Source organism: Phascolarctos cinereus, unplaced genomic scaffold (genome assembly GCF_003287225.1).
Source record: "Phascolarctos cinereus isolate Bilbo 61053 unplaced genomic scaffold, phaCin_HiC Scaffold_9;HRSCAF=440, whole genome shotgun sequence".
Classification (NCBI taxonomy): domain Eukaryota; kingdom Metazoa; phylum Chordata; class Mammalia; order Diprotodontia; family Phascolarctidae; genus Phascolarctos; species Phascolarctos cinereus.
In genome coordinates this window covers 111,677,292-111,699,838 of record NW_027556402.1, presented here as the reverse complement: position 1 = coordinate 111,699,838, position 22,547 = coordinate 111,677,292, and the positions used below count along the sequence as shown (strand labels likewise).

General features: G+C 39.2%; 1 protein-coding gene across 4 annotated transcripts in view; it reads right to left on the bottom strand.

Moving 5' to 3' along the window:
* The window catches only part of ZNF827 (zinc finger protein 827), a 253,072-nt gene that overhangs the window by 111,136 nt on the left and 119,389 nt on the right, over window positions 1-22,547 (bottom strand). For all 4 annotated transcript variants that reach the window (XM_020978295.2, XM_020978297.2, XM_020978296.2 and 1 more), the window contains exons 6-7: window positions 3,777-4,016; window positions 294-351 (exon numbers count right to left, since the gene is read on the bottom strand). In XM_020978295.2, coding sequence (XP_020833954.1) covers window positions 294-351; window positions 3,777-4,016 — 298 coding nt within the window. The remainder of the gene's footprint in view (window positions 1-293; window positions 352-3,776; window positions 4,017-22,547) is intronic.

Below are 22,547 nucleotides of genomic sequence, written 5' to 3'. Positions count from 1 at the left end.
TATGCTTGTTGGATTGAATTGAGGTGAAGTGTCAGGCCTGGCGCTACGGCCCTGGGCCTTGGAAGAGCAGGCTCAAGAGCACAGTTCTCTACACTCCTGTCCCTCTGCTCTTTCCAGCAGACTCCAGGACTGGTACCTGGCCACAGCCTTAGATGTGGTAGGATATAAGCCTAACAACTGACAAGGGTCCAGAGGGCTGGGGTACAATGTTAAAGTACATGACATAAGAATAAAACGCTTAAGTGCATAAGTTAGCCACGGTCAGGTGAATATTACCCTCACGGGTGACTTACCTGGTGGTGGTCCGGATGGTGTTCTCTTTAGTATGATTGTGCTCTTTGCTCACTTTTTCTGTAAGAAGAAAGAGTAAGACAATTTTTTATTTTAAGAAGACAGTAACAACTTTTCCTTCTAGCCTTAGATAAGAATACGATCGAAGAGTCATAGTATCATAGGTTTAGAACTGAAAACATCCTCAGAAATCATCTAGTCCCACCCTTCATTTTACAGATGAGGTAACTAAGGCTGGGGGACAGGGAGAGATTTAGCAACTTGCTTAAGGTCACAAAGGTATTAAATGACAAAGCTGAGATTTGAACCTAAATCATCTGACTCTAAATACTCCACTATTTCCTCTAGACCAGGGCTGCTTCCCATATTGTCTTAATAGGTCTCTCCTTTGTCAATGTTGACTGGTACTGGGAGGCACCATAGTGTGTTCTTTTTAAACACATGAACATATTATACTGGTAGGCTGTGTCAATAGTCAAAATAAAGTCAGAAACTACCTTCCTAGATATCTTCTTGAACCTGAATCCAAAGATAAAAAAGAGTTGTTGTTTTTTTTTAAATTGGGGGGCAGCAGGGAAACTGATTGCAATCTCGTCTTGGGCAGATAAGGGTGGTTTCCTGCTAGATTTTTCTCCTCTGGCCGAACATTTCTGAGTTGCTCTGATTCAGCAGGACAGCTGCCTTGGTGGCAACCTGTTCAGCACCCGACTTCAACAACGACAACCTTTAAGCATTCTGTATCATCAGCCCTCCTTTGAGAAGGAATTTATTAAGAAAAAAAAAAAATCCAGCCAGAAGACCTCTCGATGCTGTAGCCAAGGAGTGCTTATTCTGATAAATGTCACATGTGACAAAAAATATCATTAGACAAGAAGGGGGTAAACCCTCCCTTACTTTGTCTTGAGGTCTGTATCTAGTGGCTGTCAGAAATTATTTAATTAGCTCTCCAGAACACAAAAGTTGAACTCTGGCCTTTCCAATCCAGTTCAAACGCTCGGCCCCTGCCCCTACTTGTCATGGTGTTTGATGGCTTCTTTGAAGTATCTATAGAAATCTCAGTCCATTCCATTAGGATGGCAGATTTCAAATGTGAAGCAAATTGGAAGTTGATCATTTAGTGAAATTTTCTATTATTTAAATGAAGATTTAGAATACCTGCCCCTCACTTTTACAATGCTAGTCTGAAGATGCTGCCTCCTTGTTGACAAGCATAGTTCTTGGCAGTTCAACATGACAAGTGGAAGGGATTTAATATCTGGAGCTCAGGGCTATTGGTCCTTTTAGAAATGGGGAAAAGTCAGGGTGACTAACTTGTCTGGGGTCACTTGGGCAAGTCTGTGGTAGGGCTCATGCCAAGAGCTCCTGGGTGGGTGTTGGGAAACTATGAAAACATACTGACAACACATTGAGTATGAAAGATGATATATAGGTGTCACCTTCTGTTTGCAGGTTTAAATTGCCATAGAATCTTAGAATAGACTTTTGGAGACACAGGCGTGTGTGTGTGTGTGTGTGTGTGTGTATGTGTGTGTGTTAAAAATGGTTCTGTGTATGCAAAATTGATATTCTCTATTAGATTCTATTAGGTTAAATGAATTAAATAATTTTTTCTTAGCCAAGAGAATCTGTGAAAGTACAAGCTCTGTTTGAAAGGACCAGCACTAACCCTTTCAGGAGACTTTGACAGTCACAGAGCCAGAGTCTGAGAAGCTATGTTTCTGTCTCTGTCTCTCTCTCTCTGTTTCTGTCTGTTTCCATCTCTGTCTTTCTGTCTCTTCCTCTCTTGTTCTTTGCAGGGAACAAGAAGGCAGGAGGGCAAGTATAATAGGAAAACTTCAGCACCGTGGCTCGTTTTCAAATGGTCACCCCGAATAAACCAGAGTGTAACTAACTTAAGCACATTGACCAAAGTGGATTTGAATTCTTCAGCAACTATGCCTGCATTTGTCTGTTTTAAAGGGCAAGTAGTGTGTTATCTATTTAATGTTCACAGGGTGTCCGCATGAGGAGGAGTCTGCAGTATTTATTTCTGGGCAAATCTACACTTCTTAGCACAGATGCTGTGTATCCCACCATAACATGCCACTCAGGTCCACATGCATACATGGTTTCAGTGAAGCTTTCTACCTTGGAGAGGACATTAACTTCAGTGCAATTTTCTCCTTCTTTGCATTAACATCAGCCAGTGGCTCAAAAGAATTAATAATGCCTCCTTAGGCATGTGGCCAGTAACAAGGGGCTATCGAAGGCCTTGGGAGGACTATTTTTAACCTCTCTTTGTATCCCCAACATTTAGCAAAGTGTCTGGCACATAGTAGGAATTTAATAAATGCTTGCTGAGTAAAATATAATTGGCTCATGGAAAGTATGGTTTGTTCTTAGAGGTAGATAAGCTGTTCAGTGGATAGACCATTGGATTTGGAGTAAGGAAGACCTGAGTCCAGATCTGACCTCAGACATTTAATAGATGTTAGACAAATCAATTAATCTCTGCTTTCCTCAGTTTCCTAATTTATAAAATGGGATAATAGCATCTACCTCCCAAGTATCAAATTAAACAACATCTGTAAAAACCCTTTGGAAAGCATAAAGCATCATATAAATACTACCTATTATTGGGGTTTCAGGGAGTTTATTTTGAGATTAGACTTATGATTTCACTAGAATAGGGAACCTCATCTACCAAAACAGATCATCACCTGCTCTGAAACTTACAGTCTTCAGAGTTCCCTGGGGACCCTGAGACGTTAAGCAGTCTGCCCAGAATCCCATCTAGTATGTCAGAGGAAAGACTTGGACTTCGGTCTTCCCAACTCTGAGGCTAGCTCTATCCACTATCTCATGCTATCTCTATTTTATTTATTTTAAAAATTATTTGTCAATACTCTGCCTCCCCTTCCCCAGCTTTCTCTTTTTCACTCTTTCCCAAAGTGATGTAAAATGTCACTAATTCAGACCCTGGGTATTCAGACCTCAGGGCACACTTTAACAGAATGTAAGCTACTAGAGGGCAGGGACCATTTTCCATTCTGTCTTTACACTCCCAGGGCCTAGCACAGGGCCCTTAATAAACGCCTCTTGCATTGGGTGGATATCTCAAGCCCTACGCCAGGCTAGGCTGAAGCTGATTATTCCATTGTCTATGGAAGGGGAAAAATGGTTTGTTGAGTGAACAAAGAGCACGAATCAGATTAAAAATAGGATAGTTAGCTTGTTCAGAAAGCAGTGATGTTTGCATGGGAATAATTAATATTCTAATTCCAAACGATTCTTAACTATTAATTATAGTGATTTTGGCTAGATTTCTAGTTGGCAACACTTGTTAGCTGTTAGCCTGGGTCACTCTAAGGACCTAAAGTAATAAAACTGTGTAAAAAATATCAGATAATTCAAAGTCTTCACTGCTTGACTGGCTTTCCTCCCAATTATTCCAAATCAGTGAGATTCCCCAGCCATCTATTGGAGAGAATGCTAAACATTTTTACCTGACAGTTGGAAGAGGAGCTCTGAAGCCATCTTCACAGAGATATCCTGACTGAAGAGGCTTCTTTCAGGGCCCATTCTGCCCTCTGGCATCTTTTGTAAGGGTTCGGTTTTCTCTCGCCCTAATAAAGTGCTATAGCCCACATTCCGGCTTGGTGATATTGAGGCCCGGGAGTCATGGATGTCAACTTCCATAGGTTCCTCTTTGATCTTCACTGCCTGTGTTTCCTTGTAGCTTTCAGCTAAAAATGAACATAGAAAGAAAAACAAAAACATCACAATCTTGTAATTCTGAATGAGAACTGATTTCTCATCATAGAGTCAGAACAGAGGGGGCAGGGGACCAGGACCAGGAACCAAAAGCAAGTATGAAGACCATGAAGGGGCTAGGTTGGGCACATTGCTGTTAGCAGGACTATGTCAGGGCTTCCTTTATCTTAACTTCTAAAGTTCAGATTGCTACCAAAAGATACAGTGAAAAGAGGATTGTCTTTGAAGTCAGAAGCCTGGGGGTCAAATCTTGCCTTTGACTTGATGGCTGCAACCTTTAACAAGTCATTTAATCTCCTTGGGCCTCAGTTTCCTCATTTGTATAATGAGGGGATTTGATGAGATGATCCCTTCCAACTAGCTCTACGATCATATATATGACCCTATGTATCTATTCCTTCTCATGGGAAGAAACATTTCATTGGATCAAACATCACATTTTTAGATTGTCAGGGAGCTTAGAAGTTCATTTAGTCTAATCCCATCATTTTACAATGAGGAAACTGAGGCTTAGAGAGGGTAAGAGACTTTCTAAGGTTATACTGATAGTAAGGAGCAGAGATGAGATTAAGGTAAAATGAATCTCAGTGTAGCAACACATCTGAAAAAGGTACCAATCTGGGGCCTTGACTATTGTGTATCACTCCTTCTTGACTCACTTTCCCCCAATTCACATTCATACTGATAGGCTGGAGTTCCCCAGAGGGATGACTGCTACTTCAAATTTGAGGGAGTAACAATGTGGCTGGCTACATTCTTAACCCCATAGCTCTTAAGCCCTCAGTGGTATGCTGAAAAATTAATAATTTTTCTCATTTGCCTATATTTAAATAAGTATCAAAATTACAACAATAAACAATTGGGACAAATAATAAACTTTTACCATATTTATGGGGTAGTGGTGTTCGTATAGTGGATAAAGAACATTGGATTTAAGAGTTAGAAAGATCTGAGTTATAATCATTCCTCAGATACTTTCTGGCAATGTGACTCCCTAATTGACTTCCTTCACTTAACCTCCCAAGTCACTTAACCTCTCTCTGCCTCAGTTTCATCATCTGTAAAATGAAGGGGTTGGACTCAGTGGCCTCAGATTTCCTTCTAGCTCTGTATCTATGACCTTCTCTCTATGTAACTATTTATAGTTTGGTTAGGACCAATATTTCCACCAAAGTCACCTCAAAACCTTTTTAAAAATAACTATTACTCCATTTAATGTCTCCTCAAGCTCTCTTTGGAAGGCAGAGATGAAAACAGCTTCCTCAGATCTCTCCATCTCCCTGTCTTCTTTAGATTCTCACCAGCAATAACAGAACCCTTTTCTCCAGCTTCTCTCAAAACCTGACCCTCTTACTAAGTTCTTCTCCATAGTTTAGCAAGTCAGTCTTCATAATGTCAAAACCCATACACTCTTAGCTCTATAAGGAAAAGAGTACATAGTACAAATTCTTCCTAGATCCTTACAGACAGACACACTTTCTGCTTCTTCTTGACTCCGTCGGGAAACATGCACCCCCATCTAACCATTTCTCAACTGTCACTCCCAACCACCAATGCCCACTGTTTTCCCAACATTCTATGTATGGACTCTGGAAGCTACACAGGTGTACCATCTGTTGTCTCTATAATATTCTTATTCTAAATAAGGATTATATGTACATATATACTTCTAAAGAAACTGGGAAGGGAAGAGGGGGAGTTACAGAGCTTTCAAGGACTCAGGGTTTCATAAATGAAACTCCTGAACTCTTGTTAAAAAGCAAAATCAATCCTTTGTCCATAATCCAAACCTGATTCTTCACTGCATTTGAACAAATCTTTTTTTAGCATAGCACTGCCTTATTCATCAAGTTGGGACGGTGGATGCAATGCAAACAACCACCAATAAAATGTGAGCCCTAAACTTTAAACTCTAATGGTCTCAAATCTGACTAGAATTGTAGATTCTTAGAAATTTAGAACTGGAAGGGACCTTGACCCAAGTACCTCATTCAGTGAGGAAACTAATGCACATATGGCCTAAGTGACTCCTCTCTGATCATCTAATTAGGAGGAGGCAGAATTGTAACTTGAAACCAGGGTTGCAATACTCAGGTGCTCTGTTTATAACACCACGTGGCTTCGATAACAGACACAAATTATGGTAAAGACGCTTTAACTGTTTCTGAACTCAATTTAAAACATATGTATTATATACACATATGTATGCATATATACACACATCCACACATATATGTGTGGATATATGCATGTATATTTTATGTATATATACATGCCTACATACATACATAGAGATATAGATATGACACTGTCTTCTCTTGTGTAAATTAGCATCTGAAGAAGCAGCTGCTGTATGGTTAAGTTGAAGCTATCTCTAATGAGTCATGACAATAAGAAGACCATGACGCTAGTAATAGGAGAAGTGACCACCCTTTTGTATTTGTGACAAGTGTAGAGAGGAGTTGGAGTCTATGGAAGGTAGTGTTTGGTCTGAGTGACTGTGGAGAAGAAAAAGTGATGAGATAACCAGAATGTGGGGAATCTAAGACAGTGCCTGTGAGTAACAGCACAGAGGAGGAAGGGAATAGTAAAAGGGGGGTATGTTTTGGTGAGGATCCTTAGGCATTTGGGGGTGCTTTTGAATCCCTTGGATATAGATCTTCAGAGGTTTTAGAGCCCATAGGTCCGTAGGACTTGGAAAGAATCTTGGAAGGTCATCTAATCCAATCATTTGACAGTTAAGAAACATGAGGCTCAAGGAGGTAAGTGACTTGTCTAAGGTCACTGTGGCAGCAAGTGGCAGAGCCAGGATTCCAAATCCAGGGCTGTTTCTACTTCCTCCACACTGGAGTGACCCATCCAGTGAACTTCCATTTAGGAAATGGCTCAGTTCTTACAGGGACGCAAGCACCTTTATCTTTCCTCAGCTTACAAAAATAAGGCACCCTTGGTCCTAGTGCTGATGGAGTGATTCTAGCATTTAGGGTGATAATAACAATAATAGTTGACTTATATAGGGCTTTAAAGTTTGAAAAATGCTTTCCATGTGTTAACTCATTTGAGTCTCACAATAACCTTGTGCAAAAGGTCCCCATTTTACAGATGAGAAAACTCAAGAGAAGTTATGACTTGCCCAGGGATCACAAAGCTAGATTCAATGTCAGGAAGTCCACTGCTCTACCCACCATGCCACCACCTAACTGACAAAGTTCTGTCATGGTTCTGATCTGAGTGGCATGGTTCTGATTACTCAGTAATCTCCAACTAGGAAAAGAATGCCTGAGTGGGACTCAGAATTGAAAGAGTATCCGAGTGTGTGTGCGTGCGAGTGTGTGTGCAAGGTTTTATGTTATCTAAAAGACAGGTAAGTTCATCACCTTATAGTGGTGCTAAATGAAAATTTATCAGAGACAAGAATATTTTGCTACTCGTTAAGAACTGGAGCTCCAAGACCACTTAGGAAGCAAAGTTAAGTGCAGGAGAGAGAGATTAACACTTGGAAAGATGACGATCTTAGAAGTTGTAATGTCGCAATTAGCTGCCTGTTCTCCCTTCAGCTGAGGATATTAGTTGCTCGGTCTTTAATCATATGTGTGTATGTATGTGTGTATACAAACATGTATACACATATCTATAGGTATACGTGTATACATGTATGCCTGTGTATGTGTATATGTATATGTATACACATTTAGATGCATATGGGACATGTACATTTATTAAGCAGGATCAAAACCCGTATGAGTAGATATATATGTCATCTCATTTGAGTCTTCCAACAACTCTGTGAAGGAGGTGCTATTATTATCTCCATTTTACAGATGAGAAAACTCAAGAGAGGTTATGACTTGCCCAGGGATCACAAAGCTAGTAACTGGACAAGTCAAGATTGGATCTCAGGAAGTCCACTGCTCTACCCATCATGCCACCACCTAACTTCGCAGCCACAACCAGAAAATATAGGCAGTATGCTAGCACAATCAATGCATTCCTTAATCACAGTCCTGTTTTTAGTCATATTTTAAGAAGCAGCAAGGTGCAGAGGGTAGGACGGACCGACTTGGGAGTCTGAATCTCCCCCCAAGGACGATAATAATGCTTGCGCTTGGTGCCTCATAGGGTTGTAGCAAAACTTCTAGCAGCTGGGTTAACTCTGAGGTGCAATTAGGAAGGTGGATCATTTGTTAATTTAAATATAAGATCGCATGGTTTCAAGTTCACAAGCATTTTAAAAATGCTTACTGCATGCCCAGCACCTGTGCCAGAAACTGTGAGGCAAACAATTTGGAGCAGAACATGTTTTATGTCTTAAGAAATTTTAGATCTTTTGGGAAGACGTGAGGCAGCTGGGGTGCATGGGCGGTGGGAACAGAATAAGCATTTGTATAGTGTCTACTGCTTACTAAGTACTGTTCAGTGCTTTACAAACATTGTGCTAGGTGGTATAGATGAGGAAACTGATAACTACCTTGCCCAACGCCATATGAGTGAGCAATAAGGAACTGAACCAGAATTTTGAACACAGGTCCTCCAACTTCAAACCCAGGGCTCTTAGTGGGCACCTAGGCTAGGCTAGATCCCTAAGCATAAAACAACCACCTTGGCCTCCCTCAGATTCCTCCTTAGAGATCTGACAGAATGTCAACAACTCTCTTGAACCCTGTCTGACTGCCAGTAGAGGTCTAGCCACCATGCTGGTTCTTCTTGTGCATCTTCCCCTTAAACTATTTAATATTTAGAGCATAAACAAAAGAAGCCTTTATCACAGAGCACTTAAATGATGTCATAGGATCCTGCACTAGCCAGCCTTTATGTGGCCCAGGCAGAAATCTGAAGTGCAGACAGAAAGGGAATCATTTGATATATAACACAAGATCTCCCCAAAGCCAACGAACAACACAGCAAAATGCCTTACACTTGGCTGTCTTTTTTTTCTATTTCCATTTCCTTTCCCCAGTTTTTTCCTATCTTGATGAAAAAGCACTCCTAGGCTTTGCTATTTGAAGCACAGCAAGACACGAAGTTAGCCTTAAAAGCTACTTGGGATGATTCCAAGAACGATTTACATGAAGTGCTTTCTGTCCTCTTATGACAACTCTTGACCTTTAAAAAAAAAAAAGCACAAACACCGATAAAAATCTCCACCATTCACAATCTACCTGATTTAGTCCAGGCTCAAGAAAAGGGTTTTTCTACGGTTGACTCAATGAGCAGGTTGGACCCACTACAATCTAAAAGCTTCTTCTACTCTAAATTGCCTGCCACGCCTTGATGGTGCCTCTCTTTCCCCTCCCCCTTTCTTCAAAGTTCTTGCCAAGTTCTTATTATCGCCCAAAGAGTGTGGGAACAACATCAAAGAGGAAAAGAAAGAAAGCATTTCCTGTTAGTGTTGGGCCTTTTGAAAAGACTGCCCTAGCATCAGTGTGAATCTCAGGTGATGTATGGAGCCAGGAGTTCTGCCCCACAGATGTCCAATATCCAGGGCTCTGGGACAGGCCCCAAATTTAGGTTCAGAGTCAGGCTGACCTTTACAACTCAGCCTTTTCTTTCAAACCATCTATTTTTGTTTAAGCTCTGCACCTCCCACTTAATCCTGTATCTTTCTGCCTCCTTCTTGCTTGGGACAAGCTGACATAAGCTATAGTTGAATTAAGTCAGCTGTGTTACTGTTCATTTACTCTCTCAGCTGAGGCTCCCACACCCCTGGGGTCAAGTCTACACATCCAGGCCTAGTTTGTCTTCTTCTCTTACCCTTCTGAAAAAACAAAAACAAAAAGAGGTTTTTTTTAATAAATCAATTTTCTAAGAACCTCCTCTTGATGTAATAGGAGAAAAGGGGGGGAAAAAATTGCTGTAACATAACCTGTAGTAGTAACCAATAGTCCTAGAATCAAATTTGCATGGAGAAAAGGATGATGGAACAGAGAGTTTTCAGAAGAGGGAACACAGATTGTTAATAATCACCTGAAAAAAATATCCGACCTCACTAAGAGTCAAAGAAATGAAAATTGAAACAATCCAGAAGTAACTACTACCCACCAGTCAAATTGGCAAGAATAGTAAAAAGCAAAGAAAATCAATGCTTCCTGGAAGGGATATGAAAAAACTGTACATCCATTCATTGCTTGTGAAATTGGAAAATTGCAGAATCTTTTTAAGAGCCATCTGGCAGCATCACATGGTAAAGGTTACAAAAATAATCATACCCTTTGACCCAATCATTCCATTGTTAGGAACGCACCCTAAAAGGGTTATTATCAAAAACAAACAAACAAGAAAATGGTCATCTGTTCAAAACTTTTCGCAGGAGTTTTATTTTTAATTGCAAAGAAGTGGAAGCAGCTTAAATGTCTAACAATAGAGAAATGGCTGAATAAACTGCGGCACATTAATGTAATGGAATATTACAATACAATTAAGACCAACACACAAAGAAATCTAGAAAGACCTTCATCAAACAATGCAGAGTGGAAAAAATCAGAGGCAGAAATATACAGCACATCCAAAAGTGGGGGAGAATGAACGGACAAAGAATCCTGACAGAGATTCATAGGCAGTGCATGAAAAGTTGGGAGGGCACTGCAGAGATTGAAATTAATTGATTAAAATGTAAATAATGAAAATAATTAGCATTTAGATGGCACTTAAAGATTTGCAAAGCGTTTTACAAATTTTATACCATTCAATCTTCACAACAATATTGGGAAGGAGGTGCTATTTTATTGATGAGTAAACTGAAGCAGACATTAAATGACTTGCCCAGAGTCATTTAGCTAACTAGTACCAGAGGCTGAATTTTATCTCATTTGCTCTATACAATAGGTGCTATTATTAACCCCATTCTACAGATAAAGAAACTGAGGCAGACAGAAGTTAAGTGAATTGCCCAGGGCCACTCAGCTAGCCAGTGTCAGGTCTTCCTGTCTCCAGGTTCTGTTCTTTACCCACTGTGCTACCCAGCCATCTCTCAATGAAAATGAATCAAGTTTGAAGATAGTGATGTGTAATGAAGTTTGGGGATACAGTTTAATGCCAAAGTTTCTTTGGCATAGCAGTTTTGTGAGTGACAGGCCCACCCTATTTAAAACTATCATGGTCTCTAAGGAAAAAAGTAATAAGGGGCTGCTTTAATAATGTTTTCCTCTCTTCATATGAACAAGAAAGTAAAAACTCATTAGACTATACATCATTTCAGGAAGTTCTTATTTTGATCCTACATTCACTTAATAAGTAAATATTCACTTACTATTACAAATGCATTTGGCACCGTTTAGCATCATCATAGCATCACAGCTTGCAGAGGATAAAAAGATGAATGAGACATGATGCTGAAGCTAATACATGTGTGCTAAATTGAACCAAATTGCCACTCAGTGATTTTGAACACGTGCACAACAATTTTGGGTAGACTAGATGCGCCCTAAGAGGAGTATGAATAGATCAGTATGGAGGACATGAAGATTCTAGTCAAACGGTTTGGGCGAGGTGCCTTCTCCTACCTCTTCTTTGGGGCCAAGTTTTGCCCATTTTGGTTGTTTTGTTCACACTTTGTTTCCATTTAAATGGCCATAATCCTGGTGAATATTATCTTACTGGTTCTGCTTCTTCATGCTGCATCAGTTCATATAAGTTTTCAACAAGAGAAACTTTGGAGGTCTTCGAGGAAGGCTACTGATGAACTGTTACTGTCTCCAGAGTAACCGGTGAACAAAAGTAGCAAGGCTTCACGAAGCAGGCAACATTTGAGGGAGATCTTAAAATGGCTAAGATTTTGATGGTGCTACGGCAGAGTGAAATCAAACCCAATACTGAAACCCAGATGGAAGAGAATTCTCACTTTTGTCACCCATCACGACCTATTTGATGAGCAGAAATGAGGGCATGTGGTATTCCACGAGGGCAATGGCAGAAACAAAACAGAGGAGGCAAGAAAGCACAGGTTATGTTCAAGGAAGAGTAATAGCTCATTCAGCTGGAACACGGGTGACCAGAAGAAGGACAGGAACCAGTGAAAAACACAGAGTTGTACTGGTCAGAGTTAGTGTGGTATCACCACGAGGAATGCAAGTTTCAGAGAGTTGGTGGTCCAAAGGGTATAGTCCCTTGGGATAAAGTCACCATTCCATAAATACTGCCAGATAACATTTGAACAAGAAAGGATAAAGCACTTGAAATGGTAGGGAAGGACACAACAGTCACTGTTGTTCAGTTGTTTCAGTTGTGTCCGACTCTTGGTGACCCCATTTGGGGTTTTCTTGGCAGAGATACTGGACTGGTTTACCATTTCCTTCTCCAGATCATTTGACAGATGGGGAAACTGAGGCAAACAGGGTTAAGTGACTTGCCCTGGGTCACAAATCTAGTAAGTGTCTGAAGCTGGATTTGAACTCAGGTCTTCCTGACTCCAGACCAGGTGCTCTATCTACTGCTCCACCTAGATGATCCAGGAGACAACAGAAGTGATGGTCTAAGTCCCAAAGAAATAATTCCCATTATGAAATTATAGAGAAACATGATTCTGGGAAGTTGTATTTCAGATTAGGGGAAAGGTTTTTTCTTTATCTTTTTTTTTCCTAGGAAATTTAAAAATATCTTTTGTTTTTATGTCACCCATATCTCTCATTGTAGCCATTCATTCTTCCTCTTCCTCCCATGGAACAACCAGTCCCTTTTATTCAAAGAATAAACACGTATCAAGCAAAACTAACCTATACATCAAAAAAAGCCAGGCGTTAGATTCAACGTTCCATAGCCACGGTTCTCTGGACCTCTGCTAAGAAGCAGAGGTTTGTGGGAGGTACCTTCTCCCAACTCTTCTTTGGGGCCAAGCTTGGTTCATTTCGATTTTCTTCCTATTTTATTTCCATTTAAATTACCATAATCCTTGGGAATATTGTCTTCCTGGTTCTGTTTATTCATGTTGCATCAGTTCATATAAGTTCTCATGAGAGGAAAGCTTGAAAGATTTCGAGGAAAGCTATTGATGAGCTGTTACTGTCTCAGAGTAACCAGCCTTTCACCTGGATGACCTCAAAAAGCCTGAGTATCCAGTATGCCATCCCAGGGGACAGACAATTCTATGTCAGACACAGAAGGGCTTTCCTAGTATGGAACCTGATTCCTTCAGGTGTCTGAGTCACTTACTATTTAACACTTACAGAGCAGCAAAGTGGCCCAGGGCACTAGGACAGAGTGGAGTTAAACCCAACCCTGGAAACCAGATGGAAATACTTCTCACTTTTGTCACCCATCATGATACGAAAATTCACTTGAACAGGGCAACTCCAGCCTATGGGACTGATCCTCACCTCAACCCAGGGCAGTTTCCCACATTAAAAAAAATTCCTTTCCTTCTCAATGAGCAAAAATCATCATGTGGAAAATTGTTTTCTGCCATCAAAGTATAATAGACCCTGTAGTAATCAATGTAGGTTTCTATTGTGTAATCGGTTAGTGTCTTTTCCAGTGGGACTCTGCCTCTTTCAGCAATCTTTAAGTCCAGAGTTGTACAAAGTGCTTGCTGGGAGTTTGGTGGCTTTGGAATCCCCTACTAGTCTTTTGTGCTGCCTTCCTGAGGCAAAAGACATAATAATCCTCCAGTTCTCACAGAAAAGCCAACATTCATTCATTCATTCAATAAATAAGCATTTCTTAAGCTCACACAACATGGAAGACACTGTGCTGGGTTTTGGAGATACAAAAGAAAAAAAGGAAAAAAATGTCCCTGCTCTCATAGAGTTTACATTTAACTTGGGAGAAACAACACATACATAGACAAATCAGGACAAGATATATACAAAATCATTTTAGGCAGAGTAAGCACACTAACAAAGGTGGGAGGGAGTGTGAGGGAAGGCCTTGAACAGAAGGTGGTACCCTAAAACTGAACCTTGACAGAAGTTAGGGAATCTACAAGGTATGACATGTAATTCTTGAATCAAAATAAGCTCCCCACCTCTACCACCACTTTTTAAAAAACAGCATTCAGTGACATGACAGGGAAGTGATTTTGTTTTTTGTTTTCAGTAATTTTTCAGTCATGTCAGTCTCTTCATGATCCATTTGAGTTTGTTTTTGTTTTTTGGGTCTTTTTTTTTTTTAAGCAGAGATACTGGAGGGTTTTGCCATTTCCTTCTCCAGCTCATTTTACAGATGAGGAAACTGAGGTAAATAGGGTTAAGTGACTTGCCCAGGGTCATACAACTAGTAAGTGACTGAGCTAGATTTGAACTCAGGTCTTCCTGACTCCAGGCCTGGTGCTCTGTCCACTATCCACTAGAGGCCTGCCTCTCTCACTCTCACTCACTCTCTCTCTCTCTCTCTCTCTCTCTCTCTCTCTCTCTCTCTCTCTCTCTCTCTTCTTTTCTCTCTGTCTCTGTCTCTGTTTTTCTTGATAGAGATAGACAGACAGATATAACCAAAATCAGACATTATATGATATTTAACATAGTTCCTAAAAAACAAACTACATACAACAACAGCTGCTTATGTAATCTCTTTAAATGATTGTGTTTGATGATGAATTTTAAGTTCACAATAAAAAAGAAAATATAAAAATGATTTTTTCAAAAAACTGCTGTTGATTTTGCTGCCTTTTGGAGAAAATTCTGTTCTCATATGTGGTCAGTTTATATAAATAAAACTGCCCAAAGCTGACTTCAAACAGACTATTCTCCAATATGGCAGTGAATGAAAGAAGGTGGAGGAGAAGCAGCTACATAGGAAGAGCTGTATGTTCAGTATGGACCAATGTGAGAACTACAGGCAATGATGGTGATGTTGAGGAAAGAGCACACTATTGGAAGTTAAGAGACTTGGTTCAGCTCTGACATTAACTAATTGACTGACATTGGGTAAGTAACTCAGCCCTTTATGGCCTTGTTTCCTATTCTGTGAAACGAGAGGGTGAGACTGGATGACCTATAAGATTCCTTCCAGCACTAACATTTTATGGTGTACTAATACAAAAAAATCCCCCAGCAGCCAAGCAAAACCCAACCAACCCCATAAGGTCAGAATAGAATCTCTGCCTCAAAGCAAATATTTAAAAGGAGAATCTAGTAATAAAATCTGTCTCTTTGATAGTATGAATATATTAAGATTTTTTGTTCTAGAAGGACAAGCTGGTGTTTCCCTGACCTAATATCTGAAATTATTTCAAAGGTAATTTATCAGTATTATATTTTTCCTAGTCTGATCAAAATACCAAGTTATTATCATTTTTCTAGGATGACTTGGGGAGGAAGGGAAAGAAAGAGGGAAGAAGGAAGGAAAAAGGGAAGAAGGAAGAAAGGAAAGAATAAAAGAAAGAAAAGTGGGGAATGAGGAAGGAAGACAGGGAGGGAGGAGAGAGGGGCTAGAGCAGGAGTGGAGAACCTGTAGCCTCCTAGGTCCCTGGGTGGGGCCTTTTGGCTGAGTCTAAGTTTTACAGAACAAATCCTTATATTAAAGAGATTTGTTCTGTGAAGTTTGGATTCAAAGCACTGCACTTGAGAACCTAGAGGGCTACGTGCGGCCCCCAGGCTGCAGTTCCCTGCTCCTGGGCTAGAGGGAAGAAGGAGAAAAGGAAGGGAGGAGCAAAAGACAAATAGAAGGAAAGAAAGAAGGAAGGTAGAAAAGGAAGGAAGAAAGGAATGAGGAAAGGAAAGAAAAAAAGAAGAGAAGGAAAAGGAAGGTAGAAGAAAAGCAAAGAAAAGGGATAAAAAAAGTAATAGAATGGAAGGCGAGAGGAAGGGAAAAGAAACAAAAGAAAAAAGAAGAAAGGAGAGAGGAAAAAAAGAATTTACTCAAAAATAGGGAAAAAATGGTTTTGTTCAGGGAACTTTACAAATTAAGTAAACAGGGGGTCAACTCACAGACCAAAAAAAAAAAAACAACAACAACCTCCCACAAAACCCTCTCTGTGGGGAGTGTCAGGTGTTTCATTATGCCTAATTGTTGGGATTTGCCAAGAATGAACATGTCCCAAACTAGTTTAGAAAAACCTTAAAAGAAGGTAACAGTTGGTAAGCCCTAGAGGTTCGGCTTCCCAGTCATAAGCAGCAACATATGATGTCCCCTAAGGCAATGTGACGGGTGCTTTAGTTTTCTCTATTTTTTTTTATTCTACTGTTTCATGCGTGATGAATGTAATTGAGCCTGTAATCAATGCAACAGGTTCTTGCATAAAAGAACTAAATTGGGTAATTGCTAATGTATTCCACCTTCATGGTACCATGTTAGAGCTGCAGTTTGCCACTAAACCAGATATGTGAATGCGGACTTTGGATTCCAAGGAACCATATTAAAATCCTGGCTGTTCCATTTACAAACTGTGACAATGACCCATCGTTAAGCTTCACTTCCCACATCAGTGAAATGAAGAGACTGGTCTACACCAGTGATGATCCAAGTGAGGCATGTAAGATGATCCACCTGGGATGTGTTATGGGGGAGGAGGGGAGGTGGTACTATTTGCATTTCTAATTAAATTTACTTTTATTTCAAAAAAGGAAAAATTAAGTTGTGGATCAACAACAGGGTCAGTTTTTATATCAGTCATGTTTCACATACACAACAGGAGTTACACAATGTGGAGGCTGACATTTTCAGTATACTGCAACATACTATACTTTACCTGTGCCTAGTCAAGTAGATCTACATATAATATATTATCTAATTTTAACCAAGCCAACCCTCACAAAATGGACATGTAGCTTACATTTCAATGAAATTTTAAAATTAAAATTTGAATTTCAACAACAGCAAAAAGATTTTAACAAAATCACGGAGTGAAGAGAATGCTAATAATGCCGAGCATAAATGAACAAGAAAATGACACCTCTACTTCTTGAATGAGCTTGTCCTCAGCCACATTATGAGGCAAAAAATAATGATGATTGTATTTAATCACTAAACTTAACAATACATGCTTAGGACCTCCTTTCAGGTTTCTTAACAACTAAAGACAAAAGGCCACATGCTATTGGAAAAACACTTGTTCTTCTAGCCATAGCAGGAAAAAAAAAGCTGCAAAAGAAATTAAATGCATTCCTTTGTCAACAAATACTGTCAGGACACATACAAAACACTGCTGAACTATCTGATGGAAAAAAGCATTAGGAAAAAAATGCATAATCTGAGAGGTTTGCTATACAGTTGGAAAAAAGTTTCTAACACATCTCAGCTTATGGTATTTGTTAGATTCTGTTGCAATAATAAAATACACACAAAAAACTACTTTTTGTGAGCTGTTAAAGGAGAGATCCTGGAGAAGATATATTTTCAGTACCAAGTGATTTCTTCAATAAAAACAATATTTTATGGAAAATTCTATGAATATTTTATGAATCTATGTAGCCACTGATGGATTGGCTGTTTTGACTGGAATTTTATAAAAAGGATTCCACGGAAAGTTAGAGAGACAGCACTAGATATGAAATTCATTCATTCACTAGAGGCAGTTAGATGGCATAGTTGTGAGAATGTTGGGCCTGGAGTCAGGAAGAGTTGAGTTCAAATTTAGCATCAGACACTTACTAGTTGTGTGACACATACACACACACACAAATCTGTTTGCCTCAGTTTCCTCAACTGTAAAACGAGGATCAGGACAGCCTATCTTTCAGGGTTGTCATGACATCAAATGAGATGTTTGTAAAATGCTTAGCACGGTGCCTGAAACATAATAGGCTTTTAATAAATGCTTTGTTCTGCCTTGCCTCCCTGCTTCATAACATTGCAGGAACAAGCTGGAGCCAGAGACATACAAAGTGCCATGGGATGTCATCAATATGTTAATTTCATAAAAGCAAGACCTTTAAGTAGCAGAATCTTTATAATCCTTTGTAGTGAGATGAGGAGTGACCATGAAAGGTTTTATACCACAGAGACTCATTAGTCATCTTGTGGGAAAGTGCTTTTAAGAGCTGTTGAACGTGAAGAAGTTTTTACAAGTTACTTTAAAAAGAAAAAAGAAAAATGTGCCGAATTTGCTGACCTTTATCTGTGATGACAGGCAGCTGTCAGTAGTATACTACTTAGTAGATATTTTTAAAAAAATAAACATTGCTGATCTGTCTCTTCAAAGGAAAAGTGATTCTTTAATAGTGAGTGAGAAAGTAGGTGATTTTTGAAGAAAACATGGGCTGTGGAAAGGATATTTTGAAAACGGATGTTTGGAATTGTTGCCACTGTTATGTGACTTTTGCTGATGAAAATAATGTTACTATATCATCTATGAAAGTTCTCATAGCTGTAAACTTTAAAAACTTGGAAACAGAGTATTCCAACCTGTTGAAAAGGAATTCCAAAGAGTTAAAAAGGATTTTGAACCCATTTGTTAAAAACATAAAAACGAAACACTTTCTGGTTATTTTGCATGAATTGAAAGAAGGAAAAATGGAAATTTACTAGTCAAATGTCAACAAAAATATTTTCATAATTGATGGATGGGATTGAAAAATAAGTATTGTGATTTAGTAAGCATAGCAAACAATGCACTTTCTTCCATTTAGATTAATGTATCTTTGTGAGGTATCTTTTTCAGCTATCATAGCTGCTAAAATAGAGTACTAAAATAAATAGAACTTAAAGCTACACCTTCAAAATTATGGTATCACAAAGTATTAAACTAAGATTTATAAAATATAAAGCATATTCAATTGATAAAATGTTTTAGTGAGGGCAAAATATTTTTGCACCATTTACAAAATAAAACATTATTTTAAAATATTTTTATTTTATCTTTGTCTCATTTTTAAAAAATCGATTTTATATATTTTTATAATGCACATATATGCATGTAGTATAAGGTAACATATGGAATATAATTCACAAATAAATATACACAGATTGAGGATGTGCTCAAAATAGTTTTACTGATAGAAATGTATAATCAAGAAAATTTAGAAACCACTAGTCTAGATCATTTCTGAGTGGGGTGAAAACAAGATTAAAATATAATTTGGAAATGTTTTAAAAATAAATGAAAGTACAATACAATATATGTTACGTTAAATTATGATTTTCTAAGTCAATGTGCAGCCAACAGAGATCTATTTCTGCTTGACATCACTCACCTAATGACATCTAAGGTCTCGTCCAGTTCTATAATCTTATGTGCTAGAACTAAATATTAAACAAGGACCCAATGAATAGAGTTATAAGGATATATCAAATTAAGTTTTGTCTAGGAATATGGCATAGGGGATTAAGTCCTGGACTTGGAGTCAGAAAGACCTCATCCCAAATCTTGATTCTGACCCTTACTGGCTAAGTGACCTCAGGCAAGTCAAAACCTCTACTAGTCTGCTTCCCCTCTTTAACAGAGGGACAATACAGGCAGTAACTACTTTGCAGAGTTGTCATGAGATTTAAACAAGATAATGTCTACATAATGCTTTGCATATGTGCTATGCAAAGAGGAATGGTGGCCTCAGAGTGATGAAGACCTGGGTTTGGGTCTTATCTCTGACACGTATGGGCATGACCCTATGCCAATCATTTTTCTGTGCCCCAGACAATTCTATGATCGTAGCTTGCCGAGAAGGTGCTGCTTGGTAGAATCAATCCCTCCCCAGGAGCACCCACTACCAAAGCAATCATAGTTATCCAGTTATATAAAGTGCTATGTAAGTGTCAGTTATTATTATTGTTATATTATTATCCATACTGCTAAATACAAGCTAAACTGTCTACTTTATGGACTTGAAGATCACAGATTTAGAGCTAGAAGGGTATTAGATAACACCCCATTTTATAGATGAGGAAACTATAGTGGTAAAAAGTACTCACATCACACAGGCAATAAATGGGAAAGCCAGAATTTGTGCCAGAATTATAGAAGCCAAGAGTTGGCAAGGACTTTCAGAAGTCGTCTAGTGCAACCCATGCCCAGTCTAGCCCCAAAGAGCTCCTACCAACACCATAGCATATCTGACAAATGGTTGTCCAACTTCAGCTTGAAGACTTCCAATGTGAGGAACCCACCACTTCCCAAGGCAGTCCATTCCACTTTTGGACAACTCCAGGGATTAGGAAAATTTTCCTGCTATGAAGCCTAAATTTACTACTTTTCAGCTGCCATCTATTTCTCCTGGTTCTGCTCTCTAGGGCCTAACACAATAAATTTAATCTCTCCTCCATATGACATCTCTTAAGATGTCTGAAGATAGCTATCTTTCCCCATCCCCATCCCCAAGTTTTCTTCAGTTCCCGCAACCAATTCCCTCATATGACATGATCTCAAGGCATCATCTTCACTGCCATCTTCTGGATATTTCCTAGTTTATTAACATCCTTTTCAAATGGTGGTCCACAGAGCTGAAATACTCCAGATATGATCTGACCAGGGCAAAGGACAGACAGACTCTCATGTCTGGAAGCATGCCGCCCAATATCACATTAGAGAATCTAGGTGCTTTCACTCCAAGTCTAACATTCTTACCACCATACTGAACTATATTGGTAACTTCAGGAAGCTCCCCTTCCAGTATTGTTCCACATATAAATAACACCTTGTCAATTTCAAATAAATGAATGGATATATAAAGATACCTTTGAAGTCACTAGGGAAATTTTTGTCACATGGATTATCTTAAAGTAATATATAATAGGAATTTTGGTGGTAGGGTGGTTCAGTCCTCATCTGCTTGCTAGACTCTGAGTATCTTGCTGTTAATTTAAAATCCTAGTCAAGCATTTTGCTTTCTTTTCACTTAATGACTTCATTGGAAATTAGCTATGGAGATTCATTTAAACAGTAAATATGCCGTTTGGTGCTATTCCAAATGAGCTCATTTTAAAAATTAACCTGCTTTTCATCTGATGGCTAAAGTACAGTTTTCTTGTCTTACATCAGAAGAAAAAAAAGGAGAGAAAAGGTCAATTAAAGCATCTGATCTAACCTTAAAGTGATTCACCATTTATTACCTTTAGCATCCAATAAATCTCAGCTTCCCTCACTGTCCCTTTGTTGTGATTAATGGGCCTTCACAAAGCCTTCTCATGGACCTGGTCATTGTTTTCTTCCTCTAGTGCCTGTAGGCTTCTGAACAATTCCTGCTGACCACACAAACTCTGGAAAGGCAAGGAAAACTAAGGACTACTTCTGTCAGGAGGTGCGGGAGGCAGGGATCTAACTCAGCAGTCCCCAAACTGTGCTCAAAGCAATGTGACAAGAGGTTCGGTGAGAAAATGGTAATACTGGCAATATTTTCCCTTCAAAAATATCAGATGTGAAATGATGTATGTATCTAAAAAATTACTTACTATGGCTGACAGGTTTTCTATTGAAATATAAACTTAACTTTCTTAAAAATGTCGCTAGCCTCCTTTTGTCCCAGAAGTATCCAGTCCTGCCCTCCTCCCTACACCAGCATTTACTGGTTCTGTCAAAGGGCTTCTTGCCCAAGCCTGCTCTGGACGAACATTCATTTGGCTAATCTAATAAGACAGAAAGAAGAGGAAATGCTGGAAGTGGAATCAGAGGACCTGGGTTTGAATCTTGGCTTTGCCACTTACTTATGGGTGTGACCCTGAGCTAGTCACTTGACCTTTCCCCCCCCACCTATAAAGTAAGAGAGTTGAAGTAGATGTTCTTCAAGGCCCGAAGGAAGGAAGGAAGGAAGGAGGGAAGGTGGGAGACAGTAGTTCCATATTCCCCTAAGATATTCTCTTCGTTCTAGCCAGAAGAGTGGTTTTGTTGTTTTTTTTTTTTTTAGTCTAAGTATCAAGACTTAAAGCACTGTTTCCCAAACAGGACATTGGTAACACACTTTGGCACGACACAAAGTTATTTGACAGGTAAGCCTCGAGATCCCCTCATTACTCACTTTGTTAATTTTACTGTCTGGGGAGTTAATGGGCAGAAATCATTTTAGAGAGATCAGAAAATATGGCCACTGCTATGTCTATGTATGTTTTTTTTTTAACGTGTCACTGGAGGTGGAGCGGAAGGCTGAGTGGAAGCATTTAGAAAGAAAGATAACTAATTGTTCCCTGGCAAGTGTGCAGGTATATTTCAAACTGAGAAAAGCTAAAAAATACAATTTTAAAAGTTCTGTATTGGACTCCTTTTCTCCTATGCCAGGAAATGGAAAAATTTTTTGCCTCTCCTCACAGTCACCAAAATAAGACACGAGTTTGGAAGAGTCCAGGAAATGTAATATAATTTAAAGCTCTAGTTTGAGGGGCAGCACAGAGTACTGGAGTGTTCTCAAAGTATGGTTTCCCCTGCAGGGGGGTATCTATGATCAAAACTATTTTAATTGCCAACAAGGTAAATATTGATAGATATAACCCATATAAACAAAAGTTGTTTGATGGTGAGGGTATGGGGGTAGTTCACAGTCACTTTTTTAGAGTAGAAAGGGGTCACAAGACCAGAAGGTTGAAGAATCACAGATATAGTAGATAAGATAGCTAGATGTGGGGTCAGCAAGAACTGGGTTCAAATCCCATCTCACACACCACAAGCTGTGTACCCACAGGCAATTTATTTATCTCTCATAGCTTTAGTTTCT